Here is a 26,934-nt window from a genome sequence, read left to right on the forward strand (position 1 = left end):
GATGAAGGGGAACTACTTCAAAAGCTAGTGGCTTGTGCTACCAAATAAACCTGTTGGACTTTAACCTGGTATTGAGAGACTTCTTACTGTGTTTACCCCAGTCCAACACCGGCATCTCCACATTCTGTCATCAAGCCAATTTTGTATCCATTTGGCTACCTCATCCTGGATCCCATGAGATTTAACTTTATGCAACAACCAACCATGTGGTATTTTGTCAAAGGCCTTGCTAAAATCTACGTAGACAACATCAACGGCACTGTCCTCATCTACCTTCTTCGTTACCCCTTCAAAAAATTCAATCAAATTTGTGAGACATGATTTTCCATTCACAAAGCCACGCTGACTGTCCCTAAACAGTCTTTGCATCTCAAAAGCTAATCTCAATATCAACTACGAATCTATCATTGATTGTTGGAAGAACCCACCTGGTTCACTACTATCCCTTTAGGGAAGGAAATTTGTCATTCTTATCTGGCTCACATCAGTGTGGTTGACTGTTAACTGCCCTCTAAAATGCCCCTATCAAGCCATCAAGGGGCAATTAGGGGTGGGCAACAAATACTGCTCTTGCCAGTGATGGCCAAATTCCATGAAAGAATGTTTAGGGCAGCACAGTGGCACATGGTTAGCACTGCTGCCTCACAGCTCCAGGAATCTAGGTTCAATTCCAGCCACGAGTGACTGTGTGGATTTTGCACATTCTCCTAGCATGTGTGGGTTCCCTCCAGGTGCTCCAGTTTCCTCCCACATTCCAAAGATGAGCAGGTTAGATGGATTGGTAAATTGCCCCTTAGTATCAGGGGGATTAGCAGGGTAAATATATGGGATTAAAAGGGATAGGGCCTGGGTGGGATTGTTGTCAGTGTAGGCTCGATGGGCTGAATAGCTTCCTTCTGCACTGGAGGGATTCTATGATTCCTTAATTACTCCTTTGGAGAGCATGGCACAGAGTTAATGATTACTAACCCTCAGATGCCCCTAAGTCTGTTTGGCTCACTATTCTCTGCTCATTGCTTAAGACCATTAGTGTATGGGTTCTCTCCCCCTTATAGATTTCTTTACCTACTGAGCTTCAATAAACTTCCTCAGGCCACAGACAGTTCCCATTGGAAACAGGATGATCATATTTTCAAAAGTTAAACAGAGAAAAGCCTTGGGTAGATATTTTGGGTGACTTATGATAAGAGTCTAAAGGAGGGTCAGTTAAAGGTAGGAAGCCATGTCGTGACATCTCCTGTAATTTGTCTAGCTAGAGCTATTAAGACACATGGGTGAAATAGTCCCCATTACCTTCTATAAATTTAGCCCAGTGCCTCCTATAAATACCCTCCATTACCTCTGGCTCTCCCCCACTGGCCTCCAACTTTGCTACTGTCTTCCAGCTCTTCCCCTACCCCAGCCTCCTGCTCTTCCCCACTGTTCCCCCACTGATCTCTGGCTCTTCTGCCCTGATCTCGCCCACTGACATTTGGCTCTCTTCCATTGACCTACTGCTCTCCCCCGCTCTTCCCCATTGGCCTGTAGCACTCCTTAATGGGCCTCCGGCTCTCCCCTGACTACAGCCCACTGATTTCCTCAATAGCATGCCTGATTGGCCAGAATGCTCAGAATGGACAATCAGGCCATTGAAATTTTAACCAACCAGGCAGCAATAAGCTATCTTTATTAGGAACCAGTCTGTTTTGAGAGAGAAAAAAATGGAGGCTCTGGATGCCAGTGAGGATTTCTGAGTCGGGGAAAGGGGGCCGGAAATACATCTAATCACCATAACTATAAGGTAAAATTAATTATTACCCATGACAATAACTGAATCTTTCTTACCTCTTATGTCAATGCTGGAACACATGGTTAACACTATCTTGATTTCCTATTTCCATTCTCCCAGATCGAAAGAAACTTTAATGCTATGTCCACTTCCTCCCTCACAGCAGCAAAATGTAAACATTCCCCTGATATGTAGCGGCACCCTATTACTCTTTCTCTATTCCCCTTGAACACGCATTGCCACACAGCTAGGTTTACCTCATCCCCTTCCCTTAATTAGCCTTCACCAATTCCTAAATAGGTATGACCTGTTTACTATCACATGTAGCTTGTTAAATCTAATTCTAATGCGCCTGCCTCTCATATAAATATACCTAAGTTCATTCTTTGTCTTCTTACATTACTCTTTCCTAATTGATCCACAATTCCTACAATTCTAAAGGAGGTAAAGAGCAGAAGGACCTGGGAATATATGTGCACAAATCAATAAAGGCGAAGGATAGGTTGAGAAAGCAGATAATAAGACATCTAGACTTTATACATAGAAGCTTAGAGTATAGAAATTAGGAATTATGACAAACCTTTATAGAACACTGGTTTAATCTGAACTGGAATAGTGTGCCTAATTCTGGGCATCACAATTTGAGGAAATATTTTAAGGCATTAGAGAGTTTGCAGGAAAGGTTTAGGAGATTAGTTATAAGACTAGTTCTTGGAACAGGGGCCTTTGGTTCAGTGCATAGATTGGCAAAGCTGAGATTCTTCCCCTTGAAGAAGCAAAGGTTGAGAAGAGATTTTATAGAAGTGCTCAAAATCATGAGGGGTTTGGCTAGAGTAGATAGGGAGAAATTATTCCCATTGGTGGGTGGGTTAAGAACCAGAGGATCCTGACTTAAGGTGAATATTAAAAGAACAAAAGCAACATGAAGAAATAAAACTTAGAGCAAATGGTTCAGATCTGGAATGTACTGCCTGACAGCATGTGAGGCAGTGTCATTGATTTCAAAGGAGAATTGGATAATTATTTGCAGAAAAATAATTTGCATGACGACTGGGTTAGGACACTGTAGTGGGACTATTGGAGTTGCTCTTCAGAAATCAGCCATAGGCATGATCAGCTGAATCGCCTCCCTCTGTTCTGTAATTTTTCTAAAATTCTACGATAATATTCCACTTGCCATTTGTCCTCCACTTTTTATCCATTTTAAATCTTTCCCAACTGTTAAATTTACTGGATCAACTGAAATTAATGCCATCTTTACAAAAGCACTCCCAAGAAGTGGGCCAGCGGGCCAAGATTTTGCATGCTGCTCTTACTATCCCCCATGTGTTGAGCCCCTGAAGTTATCTGCCTAACCTGCCTCCCTTTAATAGGAACAGCACTTGACATGGCTGTTATCCTAAGGTTACTGCTCCCACAGCCTTTTCCTTTCATCTTTCTCTCAATTGCTAAAGTATGTGATCTCCATTCTTCAGCTATCTACAGCACTGTTTCCCTTGTAAGCTGAGTTGTGGTTTCTCCACTTCCCATCACCAAACATTTTTCATCCGCTTACTCAAGTCATGAACTGAACTGTGACAACTGGGAAAGAACACATTACTCAGGGCTCAAGGTCATGCTTGCTGAACATTCTGTCAAACCCTGTTACACCGAGTTTTGTACACTTGGGAGTGTTGTGAACAGTACTGGACTTCATACTGTATTAAAAAAAAGATACAGGCACCGGAGAAAGTCTAAACAAAGTCGTAAAGTTATACCTCCCAGGAAAGACTGAACTGGCTGGTGCTCTTTTCTCGAAGACGGAGAGTGACTTGATAGAGTTCTAAAGGATTTGAAAGGGTAGATATAAAACCCTTTATACTTGGGGGCAAGAACTGAACTTGTGGTCATAAATGTAAGATGGTCACTAATAAAATACAACAGGGAATTCAGGAGATTTCTCTATCCAAAAGTATGAATAAAATATAAAATTCGTGGGCACATGGAGCATACATTCAAGAGTAAGCTCAGTAAGCACACAAGAGAAAGGCTAAGCTGATGAGGTTTGATGAAGTAGGGTGGAAGAAAGACCTCCATGAACCTGTGGGGCTGAAAGGTATGTTTCTGTGCTGCTAACATTTTGTAACTTTATCAGTACCACATAACTTTTTTCTCCAATAACTTCAGCATACTCCAGAAAAATAAAACTGCCACAACACATTCCAGCATCAGTCAACTGAACTGTTTTTATACCCAATTTTCTACAGTTCCATGTGGTTTGCCCTAGTGCGTCCTCCTAATTTATCTAGATGGTGTGTGCCTTCTACTTCCTAAAGCGAGTTACGTTTAAGTGGTCATTCAGTTAGAGAAGAGGTCAGGTGATTTTATTTGCCTGGAGTCAGTGTCTGACTCTAGTGTTGGAAGTGGTCCAGTATCTACTGAGTCAATAGATGGCCCCACAAATGTGAATGATGTGACAGCTGTTTGGGTCTGTTGATAATATCACCAGTCATCTACACCAATTGTTTTCACATCTTTGCTGCTGGACACTTGCTCTGCATACACAACTGGACGTTAGAAGGAGCAAAACCACCATCTTTGGTCACCTGGAAACTCCACTCCCTTGCCACATATTGCATCAGTCCACCTGGCCATTTGTTCAGGCTTGACCAGACTCAGAGAAACACATCTGTCCTGTTCAATTCAGCTGACTTTCGACCCTCATTTTCTTTTCCATCAGAATGATTGTTTAGTCCCACCTACACAGACTTCCTGGCCTCTGAGTCCCTCATCATCTCATAACTTAAATTTCTCCAATGACCTCCACCCTCTATATAACAGTTGTCAGTATCCTTCATTAAGTTCCACTGGTAGAGAAAGTAAGTGTTTAATCTTGATGCTCTCACCAACATGACTATGGGATCTAGCTTCATGGACTACCTGGTCTTTCCCTGTCTGTCAGGTTTATATGATGCTGGATATGACTGTTCTGTATTACTTACCCACAAAAGGAGTTTATTTTTAAATGACTGACAGCTCTGACGAAGAGTCATTCGGATTTGAAACGTTGGCTCTATTCTTTTGCCACAGACGCTTTCAGACCTGCTAAGATTTCCGAACATTTCCTGTTTTTGTTTCAGATCCCAAAATCCGCACTAATTTGCTTTTATTCTGTATTAAGAATATGTAGTGAGGTTGGGTTGAAACATTGAACTGACCACAGAAAGCACCTGGTTGTAACATTCTGGGGCACATTAATACTTAAATGTTATAAAGAGTTTGCTGTGATTCATCAAAATGTCACAGGGATTTAAAGGGTTAAAGAACGAGGAAAAGATGCAAAAACCTGAATTATATTGAGAGTTTAGAAGATTGAGGGGTGATCTGATTGAAGTGTTCAATGTGTTAAAAGAACTCGATGGACTGGATATAGAGAATTAGGAGAGGAGCGGGCAGAATCCAGAAATGAAGGACCATACACTTATCACTTAGAGCCTAACTTATGGAGGGAAATCAGGAAGCACTTCACACAAAGGGGAACAGGCATTTGGAACTCCCTCCTCCAAAAGACAATGGATTTTAAGTCAGTGGAGCTTTCAAGATTGCTCCATGTCTTCCCTAAAATAAATCAGAGTATGAGGTCGAGGTACGGACCAGCCATGATCTAACTGAATGGCAAAACAGGCTCAAGCAGCTGAATGGCCTATTCGTGTTCCCTGTGTTGCTGAAGTACTATCCATCGTAGCCAAATCTGGACATGTCAGCTTTCTGAAGGTGATGGGCCACTCAATTCTAATGAGTCTGATTTTAGGTTCAGAGAAAAATGGAACAAGATAACGGGAAAGCGAATTGACCAATCACTGAGCATAAATTGCCAATCTCACTGAATAAAGTCTAAAATCATCATCAGTCACTGTCTCCCGCATTACTTTTTCATACATGCAAATTTTTTTTGCTTGTGATTCTATTGAGGCTTTTTCTCCTGAATCTTGTTTGGTACTTCTTCTGAAGGACTATTAACCACCACATATTCAGCTACAGAGGGCATTACAGCCAAACCCAATCCTGTCCTCATCTGATATCCCCATGCTTGCCTCCTACAGTCCGGTCTGATATTCTTTTCCCCCAGCCAGGACTAAAATCCCAACTATTCTTCCAGAAGGCACCAGCTACTCAAACAAACACTGGTGGCTGGATGCAAGCTGTTATGTTGTGTACAGCTCAGTCGTGTGTTGTGCATCACCTTTTCCAGAATAGGCCGTTGAAAGACAACTCATTAAAATGTGCTTCCATTACCAGCAGGATTAGCATACAGTAATTTTACTACAGAATATCCCAGTCCTAAAAGTTACAGGCTGTAAACTGGACTTGTACACCCTTGTGTGTAATCTAATCAAGATGTTTAAAATAGTCAGGAGATTTGACGGAATAAAAAGGTAGACTTGTTATAATATAGCTTTTTTCACAATCACAAGGCATCTCAAAGCACTTTACAGCCAATGAAGCACTATTTGAAATGTAGGCACTGTCATAATGTAGGAAATGCAGCAACTAATATGCACACAACTCCCACAAACAGCAATGAGATAACGAGCTGATAGACTATTTCTTGTGAAGCAGATTGGCTAGGACACCAGAAATAATTTCCCTGCTCTTCTTTGAAATAGTGCCATGTGATCTTGTGCATCAACCCATGCAGCCAGATGGGTCTTGGTTTAACGTGTCAACTTAAAGCATGTCAACTTTGATTTTCGTACTCAAGCCCTGGAGTGGAACTCGAACCCAGAACTTCGTGATTCAGGGACAAGAGTGTCACTAATTGGCTGGCATGGCAGCAACCAGTTTCCTCTGATGGAGTCCAGAACAAGGGAGCACGACCTCAACATCGAATCCAGCCACAAGAAAGTGGTGGAAATCTCTGCACAGAAAGGCTGCTGAGCATGGGGCTTAGTTGAAAATTTTAAAACTGAGATTGATGGAGTTTTGTTAGCTCAGGGAATTAAGGGTTACGGAACCAAGGAACATAGATAGTTTTTTTTTGCCGGAAACAGTGGATAAGTGAACGTCGATCAGGACCAAGACTGAGCCGAGCTGTAATGCTCTCTGCAGTCAAACAGCCCAGAGAACGCATGCAAAGAACAGCCCATTGACCAAGGTAGCAGTGGCCAAACAGCAGCTCTTGAAGCTGCAACCCAAGCAAGAGTCACTGCCTTCCAGGCAAGGAGGGCAAGAAAGCTGGGAAGCAGACCTTGTGGACATGAAAAAGTTACTTTAGTGCACACTGCCAGACAACCAGCCATGAGTGTTAACACAGTGCCAACAAAATACTGGAAATGATCCTGTGATCAGGCTTTCGTCCAGACCTCCTCAAAATGCCCACCAAACAAAAACAATTTCCAAAGCCCAATTCACGGACTGGTAAACAGAGCATTGCTGTCTTGGTATACGAGATGTCAGGAATTAACTCCTGTACGGGTGCCTTGTTGACCAGCATAGAGTCAGATGATCGCCTCCGCTGTTTTTATTTTTGGATGCCAAGCCACAACTGGGGCTAACTGTTTAATGCCGCCTGAAGGTGAAGGAAAACTGATGATTATTTTTAATGTGGGATTTAGCATGATGCTTTTTTTTTGCACAACCAAACTGCGGTGGTTTTCCAAGGTTGCATTGATAAATGAGCCATGTGGGTTTTTATTTGTTCTTGTCCTCTGACATATGAATGAGCTACTGTACATGCATTTCCCGCACTGCGCAGATCAGAGAATCACACAGAACTTTCAAAACAGAATCAACCAGTTTATGTTGTCATTCATTCCCCACACAAACCTCCTTCCAGCCCTCATCATCTAACCCCATCAGCATAACCTCCTGTATCTTTTTGTTTGTCTTTAAATGCATCAATACTAATGCCTCAGTCACTCTATTTGATTGCAAGCTAACATTCTAACCACTTGCCCAGTAAAGACATTTTCTTGAATCAACAACTGAATTTATTAATGACTACATTTAGAGTTCTGGACCCTTCCATACTACAAGTGAAAACACCTTTTCTATGTCTACCTTATCAAATCCCTTCACATTATTAAAGAGACAAAAGAATCTTAGAAATTGAAATATTATTTTGAAACTAATGCCCCTAGAGGATCTGATCAACTGAAATTCAGTCTTCATAAGCAACACTGTTCACAAAATGTCTCTCGAGCTCCTTTTATCGTGATTTATTGTGAAGGCTCGACAGCAGGTGTTTTGTTGTGCAGAAGCGACAGAGGCCTGGTTGCTAAACCACTTAAGACTGTTCTGGGTAATGTATCACAGTGATAATGGCTTCATATTCCAGCACAGAACACTCATTTGTACAAAGCGAATGAGTGCCACGTACTTCATTAAGGGGAGGGGATGGCAGGAGAGCTGGGGGGGGAGCTGCAATGTCACCTGTTACACAATAAAAACTGCCACAAATGATTTAATCCACCTCATCATTTATCGAGCAGCAAAAAATGCTTGGGCCTATTGCATCTGTGGACAATGACTCCACACATCCATGCTCTGTTTTCTTGGGATTTTGCACACAGAGAGGGGTGAGGTGGGGGTGGGGGGAGCTTGAAGTGCTATAAATAGGCTAGGCAGTGGGAGCTAAACAAAGAGAATGCTGTCTGGCTCAAAAGGCGTCAGGAAAGTGATCTTTTCATTGAGACGCAAGGCGAGCCTAAACTACCAATTGCACACAAAAATCAAACCAACCATCAGTAGGAATGGACCAGCTGCTGAGGCTGCAAAATGACATAATAATTTAGCTTCTATATTACTAAAAAGAGTGACATGTTGCCAAAGCTTGCACAAACTCACATGGGCCAAAACCGTCACTTCTGGACCTGCAAAGCGCCTGGCCTATCTCAAATAGCCCTGAGAAAGCAAAATAGCTCAAAGGTTTGAATAACAGGGTAAACAATCCATTTGACTCTGCTACTAAGCAGTGCTAAACGAGTGGTATTTTCCACTAACAGCATACTGCTGTCAGTCCAAAAAGACATTCTGCTTACATAGAATTGAACAACGTCATGTATGAATTTCAGTGCCGGTGCAATGCCAGCTGTGTCAGCTGTACATCCCAAAGATTGGCAAAGCAAAGCAAACAGCATGGTTCTTCCAGTTGTTTGTAATAAACAGTTTTAAAAGTTTACTTATTTATTAGTCACTGCAATGAAGTTACTGTGAGAATCCCCTAGTTGCCACACTCTGACACCTGCTCGGATACACTGAGTGAGAATGTAGCATGCCAATGCACCTAACTAGCACGTCTTTCGCACTGTGGGAGGAAACTCACACAGGCATGGGGAGAATGTGCAACTCCACACAGACAGTGACCAAGCCGGAAATCGAACCCGAATCCCTGGTGCTGTGAGGCAGCAGTGCTAACCACTGTGTGATCATGCAGAGACCAGTTCTCTACAAACAGAGATATATTCTAGTCTTGCTCCTTTTTTCAAATTGCCCTGAAGCTTGAGGAGTCTGTAATTCCCCATTGTTTTTTCCATGACAAAGCCTCAGTCAGAGTCAACAACCAAATCAGCACCTTTTTCTTCTGTAGTCTAAAAATTATTGTAATTTTTGAAATTTGGCATTCTTTCATTTGTCCTGATGAATGCAAGTTGAAAAGCTTCAACTCTATGTCTCTCTTCTCAACAATATTCAAGTGTTTCTATAGTGTTGCTCACAAGCAGAGGTTTAGGCTACCTGCAGTAAACAGAGTTACACTTTCCCTTCTCCTTCCTTTTCAGACACCGGTCTGCATTTTAACCAGCAATCACCAACACATGATAGACAAGAAAGGGTGAGCTAAAGGGTTAAGTTCTTGAAAATTAAAATCTTGCACTGGGGAGATCCACAATGTCTGTCTAGAGGAACTCCCTGGTTTCCCACAAGGGGGGGGGGAACTCCCTGGCTGCCCCACAGTGGGGGGGGGGTCCCGTAATGTCTGTTGGAGTGAGACCTCCGTCAATTAGCCAAGTTGGGACTGAACAAGTTTTATTTATAGGAGATTAAAAAAATAGAAAATACTGGAAAAACTCAACAGATCTAACAGCATTTGTGGAGAGAGAGAGAAAAAGAGTTAATACTTTGAGTCTGTATGACTCTTCTTATGGACTGGATACGTTAACTCTGCTTCTGTCTCCACTGATGCTGCAGACCTGTTCTTTTTTTCTGATTCCTGATTTCCAGCATCCAGTCTTTTGGTTTTGTTCATTTGGGGGCTGCCCAATAGCAAGTTCACATCGTCATCTTGCCTCTCACACACCGCACCTCGCCTTCCATCTTGTAAAAACTGTGGCCAATGTTTCTATTTTTCATCCCCGAGAGTCTTGTTGAGGATGGGTCTATTGAGTAGCAGCCTGACCAATCACTTTGAGCGATCAGAATGGACCAATAAAACAATTCAGCCTCATAAGAGGGCAGCCCAGTCTCATTTCACCACAACATTACCCACCAACCAGTCCCCTATCCCCATCAGCCCTCTAGTTCAGAAACTATGACATCAATCTTGTGATGCTGACTGAAATCAGCTAATTCAGTGTGGCAAAAAAGTGATCAAACCTGGAACTCTCTGGTCCATATGACTAAGCTACACAAAGCAATTAACAACTGAGCATTTTTGTTAGGCAAGGGTATTAAGAGAAATGGAGTGAAGGCCAGTAAATGGACAGGTCAGGTATGATTTAAATGAATGGTGAAACAGGCTTGAGCGGTTGCACAGCATCCTCCTGTTCCTATGAGCCATCACAGAAAGGAAAATAAATTCTGTGCTCTGAACAGTTATTACCCATTGCTTAAAGCAAACGCATTGGTTTATAAACCAAAACCAATACTTTCTATAACCATCACAACTCAGTAATGTTTACCTCTTGAACGTACCAGCAATGAGCTGATAGCAAAGAAGCAGGAATACAAACATCTGTTGTAAAAATCATTAAAAGGCAGGCAGGAAATCGGAACTCTGGAATCTTAAATGTCAGGAAATTAAGCACGATGTTCCAATTGGTGTCATTGTATGAAATTTGGAGCATTCTTACAGGCACGTTCGAGTTATTAGCTTTTCGGATTCCTCTGTGGCCATATCACTGGTTCTGAAAGGGCCAATGGAGACCATTAAGAGAACAGTAAATTTTCATGCAATGCTTCACTTTATGGAGTAGGGACAGTAGTTTCACACATTAGGCCTTCGAGAGAAGAAAGATCAATAGCTTTTGCTTCACGTACTCTGACTGGTGCTGAATCTAACTATGCTCAGCTGGAAAAAGAAGCACTGGGTATAATTTTTGGTATACAAAGGTTTCATCATTATTTATATGGTCGTCATTTCACATTATTGACTAATTATCGACCCTTAACTACTGTTTTTAGGCCATATAAAGGCATATCATCGTTAGTTGATTGCAAAGATAGTCACTGATCTTATCTGCATATTCTTACAATATAAAGTACTATCAGAGTGCCACACTAATGCTGATGCATTATCATGCTTACCTGTAAAATCCATTCATTCCTCAGAATAGACAAAGACAGCACTGGTACACTGAATTTCTTTTATTTAGCATAATTTAAAATTAACACATTATAGAAAGCAAAAAAACTGGGAGAGAGAAAGAGATATATTGACAAAAACATTAGCATGGCACCCTGATTGACAATACTTTACACTGAGTACTACCAACTAGTTTTACTAAGAATCTTTATTTTTCATCAACAGCTCAGAGACATACCAGAAATGATGGGAAGGCGATGGACATGGTATTGAAAAGAACTAGAGCTGGAATGCATCATCCACATTCTGATTTGAAACCATGTGTCAAGAAAGATGAAGTTGAATGTCTAAGGTGGGTAATCAGAGTGAACATTCCTCCTAGTCTACATGAAAGAGTTCTTGAACAAGTACATGAAAGGTGTTCTGGAACAAGCCAGAAGACAGAATTAGCATGTGATTATTTTTGGTGGTCGGATCTGGATGCTCAGATTGAAAAAAAGTGGAATAGTGTCAATCCTGTGCATGAAGAAAAAATACTCCACTTTTTTCTCCTTTAAATCTTTGGGATTGGCCTAAAATGCCAAGGCAACAATTACATGTAGGTGTTGCCGGTCTGTTTAGCAGTTACATGTTCTTATTCATAACTGATGTACACTCCAAAGTGGCCAGAAATTATGAGATCTACAACATCTAAACAAACCATTTAAAAACTTGCCAAAACTTGTGCAAGGTTTGGTAAACTGGAACAGATTGTTTGTGATAATGGTTCACAGTTTATTTCACAAGAGTTTGAGGATTAACTCAAAGTAAATGTTATTCAGCATATAAAATCCACACCATATCATCCATCAACCAAATGATTAGCTAAAAGATTTGTACAATCCTTGAAATATTCTTTTAATGCTTCAAAAGAGCAATGTTCTCTATCACGTCAGGTGAATACCTTTTTAGCATCTTATAGAAATACTTCTCATGCAATCCTGCAGCCCAGAAATGTTGGTCCTACTGGTAGGTGATATAATCAGCTGCCTAGGCATTTAGGGCATCTGTCACTTCACACATATGCCTATGCACAGCGGTTTGAGAAATTCTGCTCCAGTCCTAGGACAAGCCATGGAATGATTGAGATGCAGAAAAATTCAAGGCAGCCATGACCTTCATGGCCACAGGGACCAGAAGTCCTCCTCCTCCTCTAGGTGCCAGGTGAGCCAAAACCTGGCACAGGTGCTGCACCATCTCCCTATTAAGGTGCAATGTTCAGCAGCACATATTGTCCAATAGTTCACTGAATGACCAGGGCCTCCTGCACAGCTATGGCCTACAGAAGAGGGTCTTCATTCCTCCTCCACTGCCTGATGGGAGGCCAGCACCTGGGCCTCGGGCAGCCCCCTAATGTTCAGGGTCCGGTTCCCATGGGGCTGGATCAGGCATGAAATGGCCCTAGCACTTTTTGCCAATGCTTATCTGCTGTCGCAGCACTCAATACCATGAAGGTTAGTTGGCATTGATGCACAGCAAAATTCATTTTTACTCTGTGGGGAGGATAGAGAAGGAGAGGGTGAGAGAGAGAGACAGACAGTAGATAGATAGATAGATAGAGAGAAAGAAACAATCAGCGTCGCTGAACATCCTGTTGCCCTCGAGTCCTCCCTAATCCCTGAGTCTTATCTTGTTTGAAGACCATCAAATCCTCTCCATTGCAGCTAACCAATCAGCCTGCTCCCTCAGACCCCTAGGCCTCTAGGTCAGGTGATCCTCATCTTCACTGGGTGTCATGAAACTCCAAACTGCAGTGTGGCCACACAAGGAGCAAGCAATTTTTCCCACGTGCTTGGCTGATATGCACCCCTCCCCCAAGGAATCCAGGGCCTTCCAGCACTCTCACCTTACTTGATAACCCTCTTCCGCTCGGTAACGTGGCAACTGTTCCTTCGTACTGGAACCTGTAGATATCACTAACACTCCCACCCATATGAAGAGCCCATGTCCACAGCAGCAAGGTGCCCATGATGGAGTCCACTGAGCTTCTCCTGCGTTTCACTGGGAGCAGAGTAGAGGGTGCTTCATGGCGGGATCCTGGCGCATTCCTGTATGGGCTGTGTCAGGAACTTGTGTGCTGGGGGAGTGAAGCCACTGCTTAGGAGTTATGGACTGTTATTCAGCACCTCATACCTCGGTGGAGCTCAGCAAGGAATTCCTCTGTTCTGCTAATCAGCCCACATGACATAATCAGCTGATACTAGTTGATGTGCTTGTTCACTTAATTCTCCTTTTGAGTCCACTCCTCAACCAGGTCTGCACCTGTAACTGAGAGACACTATACATGGGCCACGACCAGTCTTGAAAGGGCAAGATATCAAATGCATCTGATGACCCAAGTGAGCAGGAATAATTCCTGGCGGTGTGTCAGAGTCATTGACTGAACATGGGCAAGCCCGGTGTGCCCAGGGATTCTTTTGAAAGTAACGCAGACTCACAGATGGGCATGACATCATTATCAAGGAAGGAGACATCACAAGTGAGACATGCAACCGACACCAAGCTACACAATGAAAGGTCAGCTATCTGAGAGTCACATTTTAGTGATTTCTCTGCACATACCCTCCACAGCACGAGGACCTACAGCCAACCTACACCCATGTCCCAGAAGGGGGTGGGAGGACCCCTGAGGTCATCCCCGAGTGACCAGCACAGACATTGCTACCCACAGGTGCTTTGCAATACCCCTGTATACTCCAGTGTTTAACTTCAAATGATGTCTTAGCCTTTTGCTCCCCCTCAGTGCTCAGTTTGCCAGACTCCTGCTATTCAGGACCTATACCAATTCACGCCGTGTGACTTCTGTCTGGAGGAGCAGGAGCATCTCAAGCAGCTACTGAATCGGCATCCTAGCCTGCTATCGAGGTGTTCAGGAAGCCATTTCAACATTAATTGGATTTTTTGGCCCACTGCAATGCTCGCTAAGAGCTAGCGGACCTTGAGAATTCCCCCACCACAAGTGTCATCATGTGATTATGCCACAAATGAGGAATGAGTACCAACCATAATTTTAATGAAAATAGCTCCAATTTCTTACACGGTTCAAACCAATTGTTATCATTTTGAAATTATTTCTCAAGAGTCATCACCAAAAGTACCAACTTCTTTAGTCCCTAGTATTGTGAATGCTACTCCTACTATTTACTTGAATCTGAATTGTCTGATGATGGTGTCTCTGCTACTACACTGAGTGAGAATTGTGCAGAATTAGTTCCAAGAGAAGAAATGTCTACTGAAGTTCCAAATCAAATTTCTAGAGTCAAGGACAGCCAAATTGTGCACTGTGGAAGTTTAGTGTCACCAGACCACCTTGCCAATTGGGGTTGCTGACTCCGAGAGGTGGCCCCAGGTGCCCAGCAGTAATGCCTGGTAAATGCAGCAGTGATCACAACACAAGCAGTATTGTGGTATTCAGTCCCTGCTTTCCACTTTCACTAGGCAGTAAATATCAGGCCAATAATTTTGTTTTTCCTTTTTTCTCCTGGCATTGAACAAAGGACAACACAGCCCAGGAAACAGGCCCTTCGGCCCAATAAGCCCGCACTGCCATTTTAACATCGAGTCCCCTCTCCACCCATGACCCTTGTCTATAATTATGGCATTCCACATTGAGGGAAGACTAATTTAGGGACACTTAGTTACACCAGTCAGCCTAATAGCACATCTTTGGGGTGTGGGAGGAAACCAGAGCACCCGGAGAAAACCCATGCAAGCATGGGGAGAATGCGCAAACTCCCGCAGACACTGGCCCAAATCCATGTATCTGCACAGCAAACAGTGATAGTCACTGAGCTGTCGTGTTGCCCAGCATCTGGTCCAGTTTAAGCGTACACTAACGACGTGAAGTACTAGGCTATTCTCGGAACAACCAAGAGCAGCCCTCGTATGACCCATCGCATGTATGCCCCTTGTTGGACAACAAGGCGGACTAAAAACCTGTGGATTAAAAGAGAAAAACATCAGTATCATCCACATTCTTATACACACATTCTAGGGAATCCCCAAGTGAAACAAGTGAGCCAGAAAATATGTTGGAAGGTCCATAGGAATCAACTGATTCCTAGGGACATCCCAAGGCTCCTGAACCTTATTTAAAACAGTCTCCTATATCCCTCCATCTCCATCCCACTCATGTGCCTGTTTAAGTAACTCTTAAACAACTCCAGCGTGCCTGTCTCCACCACCTTGCTTGGCAGAGCATTCCATACCCCCACTACTCTTTGTGTGAAAAACCTACCTCTAACATCCAAATTATACCTCCCCCCGCCCCTCACCATGTGCGTTTCCAACGTAGGAAAAAGTTTACCACTGTTTACTCTATCTATACCCTTCATAATCTTATATACCTCTATTAGATCTCCCCTCAGTCACCGTCTTTCAAGGGAAAACAGCCCCAATTTGTTCAATCTTTCCTCATAACCCAGTCCTTCCATACCAAGCAGCATCCTGGTAAACCTCCTCTGCACTCTCTCCAGGGTCTCCACGTCTTTCCGGTAGTAAGGCGACCAGAACTGGACGCAATACTCCAAATGCAGCCTAACCAACGTTCTATACAACTGCAACATTAGACTCCAGCTCTTATACTCTATACCCCTTCCTATAAAGGCTAACATACCATAAGCTTTCTTCACAACCTTCTCCACTTGTACTGCCACCTTCAAAGACTTGTGCACTTGCACCCCCAGGTCCCTCTGCATTTCTATACTCTTTATAGGTCTACCCTTTATCATATAACTACCCCCTACATTATTTCGGCCAAAGTGCATGACCTCACATTTATCAGGGTTAAACTCCATTTGCCATTTATCTGCCCAATATATCAACCTATCTATATCCCGTTGTATTGCCTGACACAGCTCCTCACTGTCCGCCAACCCAGCCATCTTAGTGTCATCTGCAAATTTGCTGATCACACCACTTACTCCCTCTTCAAACGCCTTACTGAAATCCATATAGACGACATCAACGGCTCGTCCTTTGTCGACCGTTTCTGTCACCTCCTCAAAAAATTCTACCAGATTTGTAAGGCAAGACTTCCCCTTCACAAAGCCATGCTGTGTATCCCTAATCAGATCGCAATGTTCTAAATGCTCATACATCCTATCCCTAAGAATCCTCTCCATCAACTTGCCTACCACTGACGTCAAATTCACCGGCCTATAGTTACCAGGGTTATCCCTCCTACCCTTTATAAACAACGGTACCACGTTTGCTATCCTCCAGTCCTCTGGGACCTCACCTGTGTCCAACGAAGAGACAAAGATTTGTGTCAGAGGCCCAGCAATTTCATCTCTCGCCTCCCTAAGCAGCCTAGGATAAATACCATCAGGCCCCGGAGATTTATCAGTTTTAATGCTACCTAAAAGCCCTAACACTTCCTCCCTCGTAATGGATTGTTCCTTCAACTGGCCTACAGCTCCCTCCAAGACAGTACCAGACATCAAGCCCCTCTCCTTCGTGAATACTGATGCAAAGTATTCATTCAGGATCTCCCCCATTCCCTCGGACTCTAAGCACAGTTCCCCTCCTCTGTCCCTGAGGTCCGATTTTCCCTCTAACCACCCTTCTCCCCAACTTCCTGAACGGCACAAAATTCAACTGAAATAATGCCTCATTTTTAAAAAATTCATTTTCCAGGATGCGGGCATCACTAGCTTTATTGCTCATCAGACGGTGATGGTGAGCTGCATTCTTGAACCACTGCAGTCCCTGAGGTGTAGGTACACCCACAGTGCTGTTTGGATGGATATTCCAGCATCTTGACCCAATGACAGAGAAGGAATGGCGTTCCGATGCCTAGGTCAATGCCATGTGATCAATTCGGTTTCACTTCTTTGCGTTATCTTCATAACAACTGAATACAACTGGGTGGCTTGCTAGACCATTTAAGAGTCAACCACACTGACTGGTGTCACATGTAGGCCAGACCAGGTAAGGGTGGCGAGTTTCCTTCCTCGTGATAATGGTTTCATGGTCATCAGATTTTTAATTCCAGATGTTTTATTGAGTTTAAATTCCACCACCTGCCATGGTAGGATTTGAGCCTGGGTCCTTAGACACATAGCGTTACCCTGGGTCTCTGGATTACTAATCTAATGATAATACCACAGCATCATCACCTCCCCAAGGCATCCTGGCATGACACCACCACTCCACACAACCCTGGCAGCCTTCAACAGTGCACGGTTGGCAGGGTATACAGAGAGCACAGTCAACAGCTGCAACAATATCTCTTAACTTTGAATCCAAGTCTAGACTTATCTGGAATCACTTCCAAAGGAGACAACCCATAACATTTTTCACCACTAACATCTTTATGTAACCTGCAGGAAAAGAAGCCTTGTCTCCCTGAAGCTCAGAAAGCTACTGAAATAGTCAAACAACATTTCCTGCATTCTTCCCTAAAACGACAGAATGCTTTTAATGTGATGTACTTCCCCTATCTCTTAAAATAAGAGCGATTGAGGAGTATGTAGGAACTGAGAGTCCTTGGCTACATTATCTACAACGGATTCTTAACCAGGAAAAGCAATAAATAAACGTAAGATGCTCGGGGGAATTCAGAAATGTCTTGATCTCAGAACTAAATCAAAGTGATATTTCTCCTCAGATTTTGGGAGTCCTGTGGCAACTCACTTGCTCGGTGAATGCAGACAAGCTACATCTGACTTGGCAAATATGCAGTTAACATGGGGTAAGCTGTTCTGGAAGTCAGTCATATGAGATTATTGATTAGGTTCCTTTGGAGAACAATTGCCTGTTGCCTCAGCAACAAATTAAAAAGGGCTGGCTGAAAAACACACTGATTCACTGTGAGGAGTCTCTCGGGAAAACATGCAGTGAAATTAACGGTCATCTGGAAATGAGCATCTTAAAATCTCAACTTCCAGTAATGCCAAATGAGTGTTTCTGCTCTCTCTTAACCTAGGGAATACTGTGGATCAGCTGTCATATCTTAGTGGTCCAGCAGCATGAGTAATCCAACTTCAAAATTCAATCTAAGCCAGAAATATCTATACGACATGCTCTCACTCTTTTTTAGGTCCTCACTCTAGTAATATTAAGACTTCCTGCAATGTTTCTTTCTCCAAATAATTTTTCCACAGGTCATCAAAATATGGAACTCGTACTTCTGTAAGTCTCACTTTCTTCCTATAGTCTTATAAAACAAAGATTAGCCTGACCTAATTACTGCTTTTGACTTATTGTGTCTCATTTCTGTCTTGCAACCATCCTTCAGTTGACTCACTTGAGTCTTGTCCCTTTACTTTGTCTGCAAATTTACTGCATAAAGTGTTTCCTGAAACTGCCCTTTATCAATTGCAGCCTTCATCGTGTTCATATTTTGTCCTGCAATTGTGATTTAACTTGTAGTGCACCAGATTTACCTTTTCGATTCTGTTTATTATCTTGTGTACTTCCCATGGTCCAATTTCATTCATTAACATCCCTCCCCTTCCCTCCCCAACCACAAATGTTCCTTTGTATAAACCTTCTCTTTGGATACAATCTTACCTTTCGGAAGAGAAAGATGTTGCCTACGAAAGGAGATGGCTTTGGGTGCTTGATTCCAATCCTTTCCAACTGTGAGAATGGTGACACTGAGTACCTGTCAGAAACAGCATAACATTAAATGAAGTATCACAATCATTCTGGCAAACTTTCACCCCTCATCTCCAAAACAATTCCAGCTGTACAACAGTTCCACAGGTGTCTTCCATTACATCAACCAAATAGGGTTTTACTTCAGACACAAGGTGTCAATAAGGGTTTTGGGGAGGGACATTATATCCAAGTCTGGTTATAGGACAATGCTAATGAATAGTGTTATGCTATTTCTTAAGAATAAATCCAATAAGAACATAATTAAGCTCCCAAATGAACTGAATTTTAAAAAAACCTGAAGATGGAATAAGCTTATTCAAACATTTGAGGATTATGGCAAAGCAGCCTGTGGTTACCGAAAAAAGCTAAGAAGATCCATATCAGCTCATTTGCTATACATAACAGGATGATGCAGAAGATACTGTCTGCTCAAAGAGTTGGAAGATGATGGCCATGTGGTGCATAAACACCAGCACAGGCCAGTTGGGCCATTGGCCTGTTTCTGTGCTATAAATTCTATGTATTGTATCAGGCAATTATGGGAATAGTTAAGAGGGATTGGTAATGGCGCATTGCAATCAGAGCATTCCAAATATAGTACACTACATGACAGATGTTTTATCCTCACATGTGGTTGGTCTACAAGATAAAAAGACTTTAAGCTTTACCCTGACTTAAGAATGAATCAATGCAAGAAAAAAATTATAATATAAAATTATGTAAAATTAATACATATAAAATTATTACAAACAGCAGTTCGAACTCAGCAGCTTAGAAAGCAACTGCAGTTAGTTGGTGAAATGGAAGGGAAAACTTCACCAGCCAGCAGTGTCAAAGCCACTGTCGAGGACAACAGAACAGAAAGCAAATCTATAAATAGGAAGTCTGATCAATCAAACATGCTACAGGAGTGGGTGGTCCTACTCCATGCTATACCCTGCTCACCCAAGATGTGTAATGATCAGCAAGTATCACATGTGTTCGAAGAACAGGTGTTCCCATTCAGTAGCCTGGAAGCATAGAGCCATTAGTCCCAGTCAAAAACATAAGCACGTCTATTCCTGGGCGAGACGCATCAGTTGGCTTTCATGTTTGCCCAAATAACAACAAAAGTAGTGTGCACTGGGATGTCCTGAGAATAAGTCATTAAATAATTGCATGAGCTTAAATAAAGCAAATTACTGCAAATGCTGGAATCTGAAACCAAAAGAAAAAACGCTGGAAAATCTCAGCAGGTCTGATAGCATCTGTCAAAGCTTTGACAAGGGGTCATCTGGACTCGAAACGTCAGCTCTTTTCTCTCCTTACAGATGCTGCCAGACCTGCTGAGATTTCCCAGCGCTTTCTCTTTTGGATTGCATGTGCTTGCTTAGTGCAGAGATTAAAGCAATGTTTTATATCTCTAAGAGGGAAACTTGCATTTCAGTTGATGCCTTAGTCAAAAATGGTAAGGTGAACAATCTCCCCGGTCCCTGCCATTGTTAATGTTCTGTCAACATGTTTCATTCTACATGACGTTAAGAAACGGCTGGAAACACTAGATGTAGTAATGGCTACAGGCCCTAACAATTTCAAGCTGCGCTGTTGAAAATTTGTGTAGCAGGCCTGATTATTATTCACAATAAAAAAGAGAAAAATCTAACTCAGCCCATGACTCACTTATGAATCTTCTTATTTCATCAGTGAAATGAGAGGAATCATTAACACTGCCATCCAATGGCACCAATTTAATCAATAACCACCTCATCGATGCTCAGTTCGGGTTCTGCTCAAAATCCCTCACATTTGCTCAGTCTGGCCTCAACAGTGACTTGACATTATTGGCTGGTGAAGTTTTCCCCTTCAGTCTGCTCAGATGACCATACCCAGCTATGCAGCTGAGGCCAAGGAGACCATATTCCTACCTCTGGGCCAGAGGTTCCGAGTTCAAGTCCACTTCAAGACTTGGTGGCCACAGAAGATGGGTTCATAAAGTGACCAAACAGTTTGATTATCAACCTATAAATCCTTCCGATATGCCTTATGGCAGGCAGTAAAGGTGGGAGAGTTTCTTGGTCAGCCATGCTCCAGAAGATAATGCCCAACTACTGCAAACCAAGCATAATCATGGATCAATCCAATTCAAGCCATGGCCCCCAAGACAGAATGTCACCTGAAAGAGGAGGTTATCACAGCCAATTCATCATGGCCCCAGACATCACTGCAAAAGTTTCTCAGAGAAGTGATCCTGGCCCATCCATCTTCAGCTGTTCCATTAATAACCGTCCCATTGTAAGATCAAGGGTAGGGTTAATCAAATCTACTCTACGACATCTCTAATAACAAAGTTAGCTATGCTTTTCTACACGAGGGCCTGGATAGCATCCAGAGGTTTGTGCTTACACGTGGCAGGTAACAAGATGCTCTGAATTCCTAAACAGGAGACAAGTCGGCATGGAGCAATTTTAATCAAGAATGCAATTGAGGCCGCCACGCTGGATGGCAATCCATCCAGGCTTTTGCAGTTTGAGATTCTCACTCCCTGGTCTCAGCTGCATATTCAGACGCAGTCACCTGACCAAATGTGAGGGATTGCAAGCAGAAGTAAGTTCCCATTGCCACAACTTCAACACTAACAATAAAACCATTCAAGCACATCACATTAAAACAATTCAAATATATTGGGCACAATCTTAGGAGAATTTGTGCCAGTTCCAGCTCACAGAATTGAGTGATTCTCATCAATGCCACTGGCATGATTTCTGACAAAGTTATGCCTCATTAATGAAAATGATTGCAAATACGAGAATCGCTGTCATTCCTCAAGTGAGTAATCAATATTGCCTCCTTTATCCCCTGCAATGCAGTCTCCCTTTTCTTGCAAGGGAAAGTAGCCATGCAGCCCAGATTACCCTTTTGTGCCTCCAGGGACCCTCCAGACACAAGCAGCTTTGAAGGAGTGTAAGCTGAGGGTAACCTCCACCCCTGGAAATTCTTCCCATATTCCCATTCAATGAAGCGATATCCCTGCCATGTGCACTCCCCTGCCCCCTTATCAAGGTTAAAGCATTTCAAAAGTGCAACATTGCAGCTGTGCGCCAAAGGCCATGGGGCTGTCAAAATGCTGACAGCCTTTCCACCTTGCGTAAAAGCTGAAACTGAAAAGCTGACCAACTTCCCCAAAAGGGGCCTGCAGTACCTAATGCTCATCTTAAACAGTTTATAAAGGCCACTATGTGCTCACTCATTGGCAGGGCACATTCAGCTCTCTGTTAGGCAGGAGTCAGACATATGAGGATGAGAGGAACAAAGAACAAAACAGCCCGGGAAACAGGCCCTTCGGCCCAACGAGCCCGCGCCACCATTTTAACATTACGAGTGCCCCCTCCACCCATAACCCTTATCTATGCTTATGGCATTCCACATTGAGGGAAGACTAATTTAGGGACAATTTATTACACTAATCAGCCTAATAGCACATCTTTGGGGCGTGGGAGGAAACTGGAGCACCCGGAGAAAACCCACGGAAGCACGGGGAGAATGCGCAAACTCCCACAGACACTGGCCCAAATCCATGTGTCTGCACAGCAAACACTGAGCTGTCGTGTTGCCCAGCATCTGGTCCAGTTTAAGCGCACACTAACGACATGAAGTACTAGGCTACTCTTGAAACAACCAAGAGCAGCCCTCGTACAACCCATCGCGTGTATGCCCCTCGTTGGACAACAATGCAGACCGAAGCACCTGTGAATTAAAAGAGAAAAACGTTAGTATCATCCACATCCTTATACGTTACCAGGGACGTCCCAAGGCTCCTGAACCTTATTTAAAGCAGTCTCCTATATCCCTCCATCTCCAACCCACTCATGTGCCTGTCTAAGTAACTCTTAAACAACTCCAGCGTGCCTGCCTCCACCACCTCGTTTGGCAGAGCATTCCATACCCCCACTACCCTCTGTGTGAAAAACCTCTCTCTAATATCCATGTTATATCTCGTCCCCCTCACCCTAAGCCCATGGCCCCTCATAATGTGCGTTTCTAACGTAGGAAAAAGCTTACCACTGTTTATCTATACCCTTCATAATCTTATATACCTCTATTAGATCTCCCCTCAGTCGCCTTCTTTCAAGGGAAAACAGCCCCAATTTGTTCAATCTTTCCTCATAACCCAGTCCTTCCATACCAGGCAGCATCTTGGTAAACCTCCTCTGCACTCTCTCCAGGGTCTCCACGTCCTTCCAGTAGTAAGGTGACCAGAATCGGACGCAGTACTCCAAATGCGGCCTAACCAACGTTCTATACAACTGCAACATTAGACTCCAGCTCTTATACTCTATACCCCTTCCTATAAAGGCTAACATACCATAAGCTTTCTTCACAACCTTCTCCACTTGTACTGCCACCTTCAAAGACTTGTGCACTTGCACCCCCAGGTCCCTCTGCGTTTCTATACTCTTTATAGGTCTACCCTTTATCATATAACTCCCCCCTACATTATTTCGGCCAAAATGCATCACCTCACATTTATCAGAGTTAAACTCCATTTGCCATGTATCTGCCCAATATACCAGCCTATCTATATCCCGTTGTATTGCCAGACACTGCTCCTCACTGTCTGCCAATCCAGCCATCTTAGTGTCAACTGCAAATTTGCTGATCACACCACTTACTCCCTCTTCCAAGTCATTTATGTATATTACAAAAAGAGAGGTCCCAGTACTGAGCCCTGCGGCACACCACTAGTGACAAACCTCCAGCTAGAAAAGGACCCTTCCACTACTACTCTCTGTCTCCTCTTACCAAGCCAGTTATCAATCCATCTAGATACCTGGCCTTGTATTCCATGAGCCTTAATCTTTTCAACCAACCTACCATGAGGGACTTTGTCAAATGCCTTACTGAAATCCATATAGACGACATCAACAGCTCGTCCTTCGTCAACTGTTTTTGTCACCTCCTCAAAAAATTCTACCAGATTTGTAAGGCAAGACTTCTCCTTTACAAAGCCATGCTGTGTATCCCTTATCAGATTGCAACACTCTAAGTGCTCATACATCCTATCCCTAAGAATCCTCTCCATCAACTTGCCTACCACTGACGTCAAATTCACCGGCCTATAGTTACCAGGGTTATCCCTCCTACCCTTTTTAAATAACGGTACCACGTTCGCTATCCTCCAGTCCTCTGGGACCTCACCTGTGTCCAAAGAAGAGACAAAAATTTGCATCAGAGGCCCAGCAATTTCACCTCTCGCCTCCCTAAGCAGCCTAGGATAAATGCCATCAGGCCCCGGAGATTTATCAGTTTTAATGCTACCTAAAAGCCCTAACACTTCCTCCCTTGTAATGGATAGTTCCTTCAATTGGTCTACAGCTCCCTCGAAGCTGTAGCATCACTCTGTCCTTGCATCAAGTCACGATCATTCTTCTGCAGAGTCCGGTTAATGGCTTCAGCCCCCTGCTTGTGAAGACATTGATTGGTGATGCTGGCACCACATTCTTTGTTTTACCTGTCATCCATGGCTGGGCGGTGGGGGAAGGATGCCAAGTTGTGGAGCGCACAGTACACCACAATAATGCGGGAGACCCTCTGCAGGCTATATTGTAGAGCACCCCTGACTGGTCCAGGCACTGGAACCAGATCTTCAGCAGTCCGATGGCCTGCTCAGCCAGCATGCAAGTTGAAGCGTGAGCTGAATTGTATCGAGTCTCCACTGATGTTTATGGTCTCCCCCACTGGTGGCATCAGCCATCTTTTGAGTGGTACTTCTTGTCTCAGAGGAGCCACCGATCCAACAGTCACTCTTCCCCAAAGACAGCTGTATTTGTTCAAGTTTATACACTTGCATACAGGGCATCTGTAACCTCCCTGATACACAGAGGCAGACTAGGAGATGTCGCAGACGTCCCCTGTGCTGCCGTGGAAGGAGTTGCTGGCAAAAAAAACTTCCAAGTAATGTTCAATGTGGAGAAGTGCTGATTCAGCAGCTGAGTGAAGTTTGCAGGAGGTTTCCTTGTCCATATTTGACCTGATGCCATGAGGCCTCATGAGGTCTGGAATCAATGTTGAGGACTCTCAGGGCCATCCCCTCTAAACTGTACACCAACCATTATGCTGCTACCTCTGGTGGGTCTGTCCTGCCAGAGAGACAGAGCATACCCAGGGCTGTTGATGGTGGTGTCTGGGACATTGTAAGCTGTGATTCCATCAGTATGACTATGTCAGGCTGTTGCTTGATTGCTCTGTGGGTCAGCTCTATCAATTTTGACACAATTCAACAGATGTTAGTGAGGGGCACTTTGCAAGCTTGACTGGGCAGGGTGTGCTTTAGTCATGTTTGCTGCCAAGGCCAATGTTTGGTGGTCAGTCCAGTCTTACCCACTTTAGCCTTTTATAGAAGCTTAATACAACGGAGCGGCTCGCAAGACATTTCAGGGGGCAGACAAATGTCACCCGCATTGCAAGTGAATCTGGAATCACAGGGAAGAACGGCAAATTTCCTTATGAACATTAGTGAATAAGATGGATTTTGAGGACAATCCAGTAATTTCTTTATCACAATTACTGATTTTTTAAAATTCCACAATTAAAGCAACCTGGTTTAAATTCCCCAGCTATCATGGTGGGATTTAACCTATGTCTCTGGGTTCAAATCTTAGTTCAAGCCTCTGGATTACTTGTCCAGTAACAGAACCACTGTTATTATACTGGGTACAGCAAAAGAGAAATACTTCACTGACCTGATACTAAATTACGATCAGTAACAGCATGAGGAGAGGGTAAAACACCAGTCACTTTAATTTATTTAAGACATACTTGATTCTACACACACCTAAAGTTGCAGTGAGAAATATGTTCTGCCAGATAAAGGTAGTGCAGGGTTCTCCAGGCTACAGCATTGCACAAGTTATAGTGGTTCAGGGGTCAGAGTAATGCTATGAACAGATGGCACGAGGAGCAGAATATTCGGTCACTGATTGGAGCTAGTTGCTATTCCAGATGTTGTTTTTTTAAAGTTAATCAAATATGTATTCAAGAACTGATTGCAGGGCTTTTTGTTCCCCTCCCCCACATGTTCAAGCTCATCATTTGAACTCAAAATTTGAGCACATTTTTCTCACAAGCAGTAATTGAGGACATCTGATAACCTGTCAGCATTATGTAGTTAAACAGTGTGATTTGGAATCGATATTTCAATTCCAAATCACCTGTCTTTCAACATGCTTCCATCATAAAGAATTCTAAAATGTCAACTCTTGCATTTTTATTTGTTGTCGTAATTTTTGTCCACGTTTGTCCCTTGGAAACCAGCACCTGCTCACAGAGGCGAAGCCAGACTTCAGGCTTTTCCATATTTCTCAACAAGTTGTGTGTTGTGTGGATGAAAGTCAGACAGCATTTGGGATGTTTTCAGGGCTGATGATATGCTTCCTTCAAAGAAACGTTTCTTTCCTTAGTCCTGCTAGAAAACCAAGTTTAAAAAAGAGGTGTTAAATTCATTTAACACTGCCTTCATTATGATACTCCTTTTGCTCTCTATGAAGAAAGTGTAATCTGAACCATCACTGCAGTTCTTTAATCTGTAAATTGGAGAATGCCACCGCATGCAGTATTTAAGTCTTAGATTCAATGCCTACCATTGTGTTGAGTTAGCTGGGGGAGAAGGCAGGACACGTCCAATCAACATCCAGTGGTCCTGGACTACAACATGCACACTCATCCAGCTGCTGGTTAGCCAATTGGCATAACTCCCTGTGATCATCTCTGTAACTTGTCGATACCCACTATGTGGGCACATGAAGACTGGATGTAGAATAAACATGTGCAAAAACAGAGTAAGCATCTTCAGGGGAGGTCTGGTGGGGAACTAGAGTCCTCCAAGTTGTTCCTCAACAGCCATTAGGAATAGAACAGATGTAAGCCATTCTTTCTCTTGAGCCTCCTCCAACAATCAATGAAATTATGGTTGATCAGTGCCTTAATTCCAATTTATCTATATTTGACCCTTATTCCTTGATCTTAAAAATCTCTCAATCTCAATCCT

At 43.2% G+C, this 26,934-nt stretch overlaps 1 protein-coding gene across 8 annotated transcripts in view; it reads right to left on the reverse strand.

The window, feature by feature from the left end:
• Positions 1 to 26,934, reverse strand: part of tbxas1 (thromboxane A synthase 1 (platelet)) — a 222,379-nt gene that overhangs the window by 167,516 nt on the left and 27,929 nt on the right. For all 8 annotated transcript variants that reach the window (XM_080190624.1, XM_080190625.1, XM_080190626.1 and 5 more), the window contains one exon: positions 18,822 to 18,915. In XM_080190624.1, coding sequence (XP_080046750.1) covers positions 18,822 to 18,915 — 94 coding nt within the window. The remainder of the gene's footprint in view (positions 1 to 18,821; positions 18,916 to 26,934) is intronic.

Source organism: Carcharhinus amblyrhynchos, chromosome 6 (genome assembly GCF_965287045.1).
Source record: "Carcharhinus amblyrhynchos chromosome 6, sCarAmb.v2.hapA, whole genome shotgun sequence".
NCBI classification, from domain to species: Eukaryota; Metazoa; Chordata; class Chondrichthyes; order Carcharhiniformes; family Carcharhinidae; genus Carcharhinus; species Carcharhinus amblyrhynchos.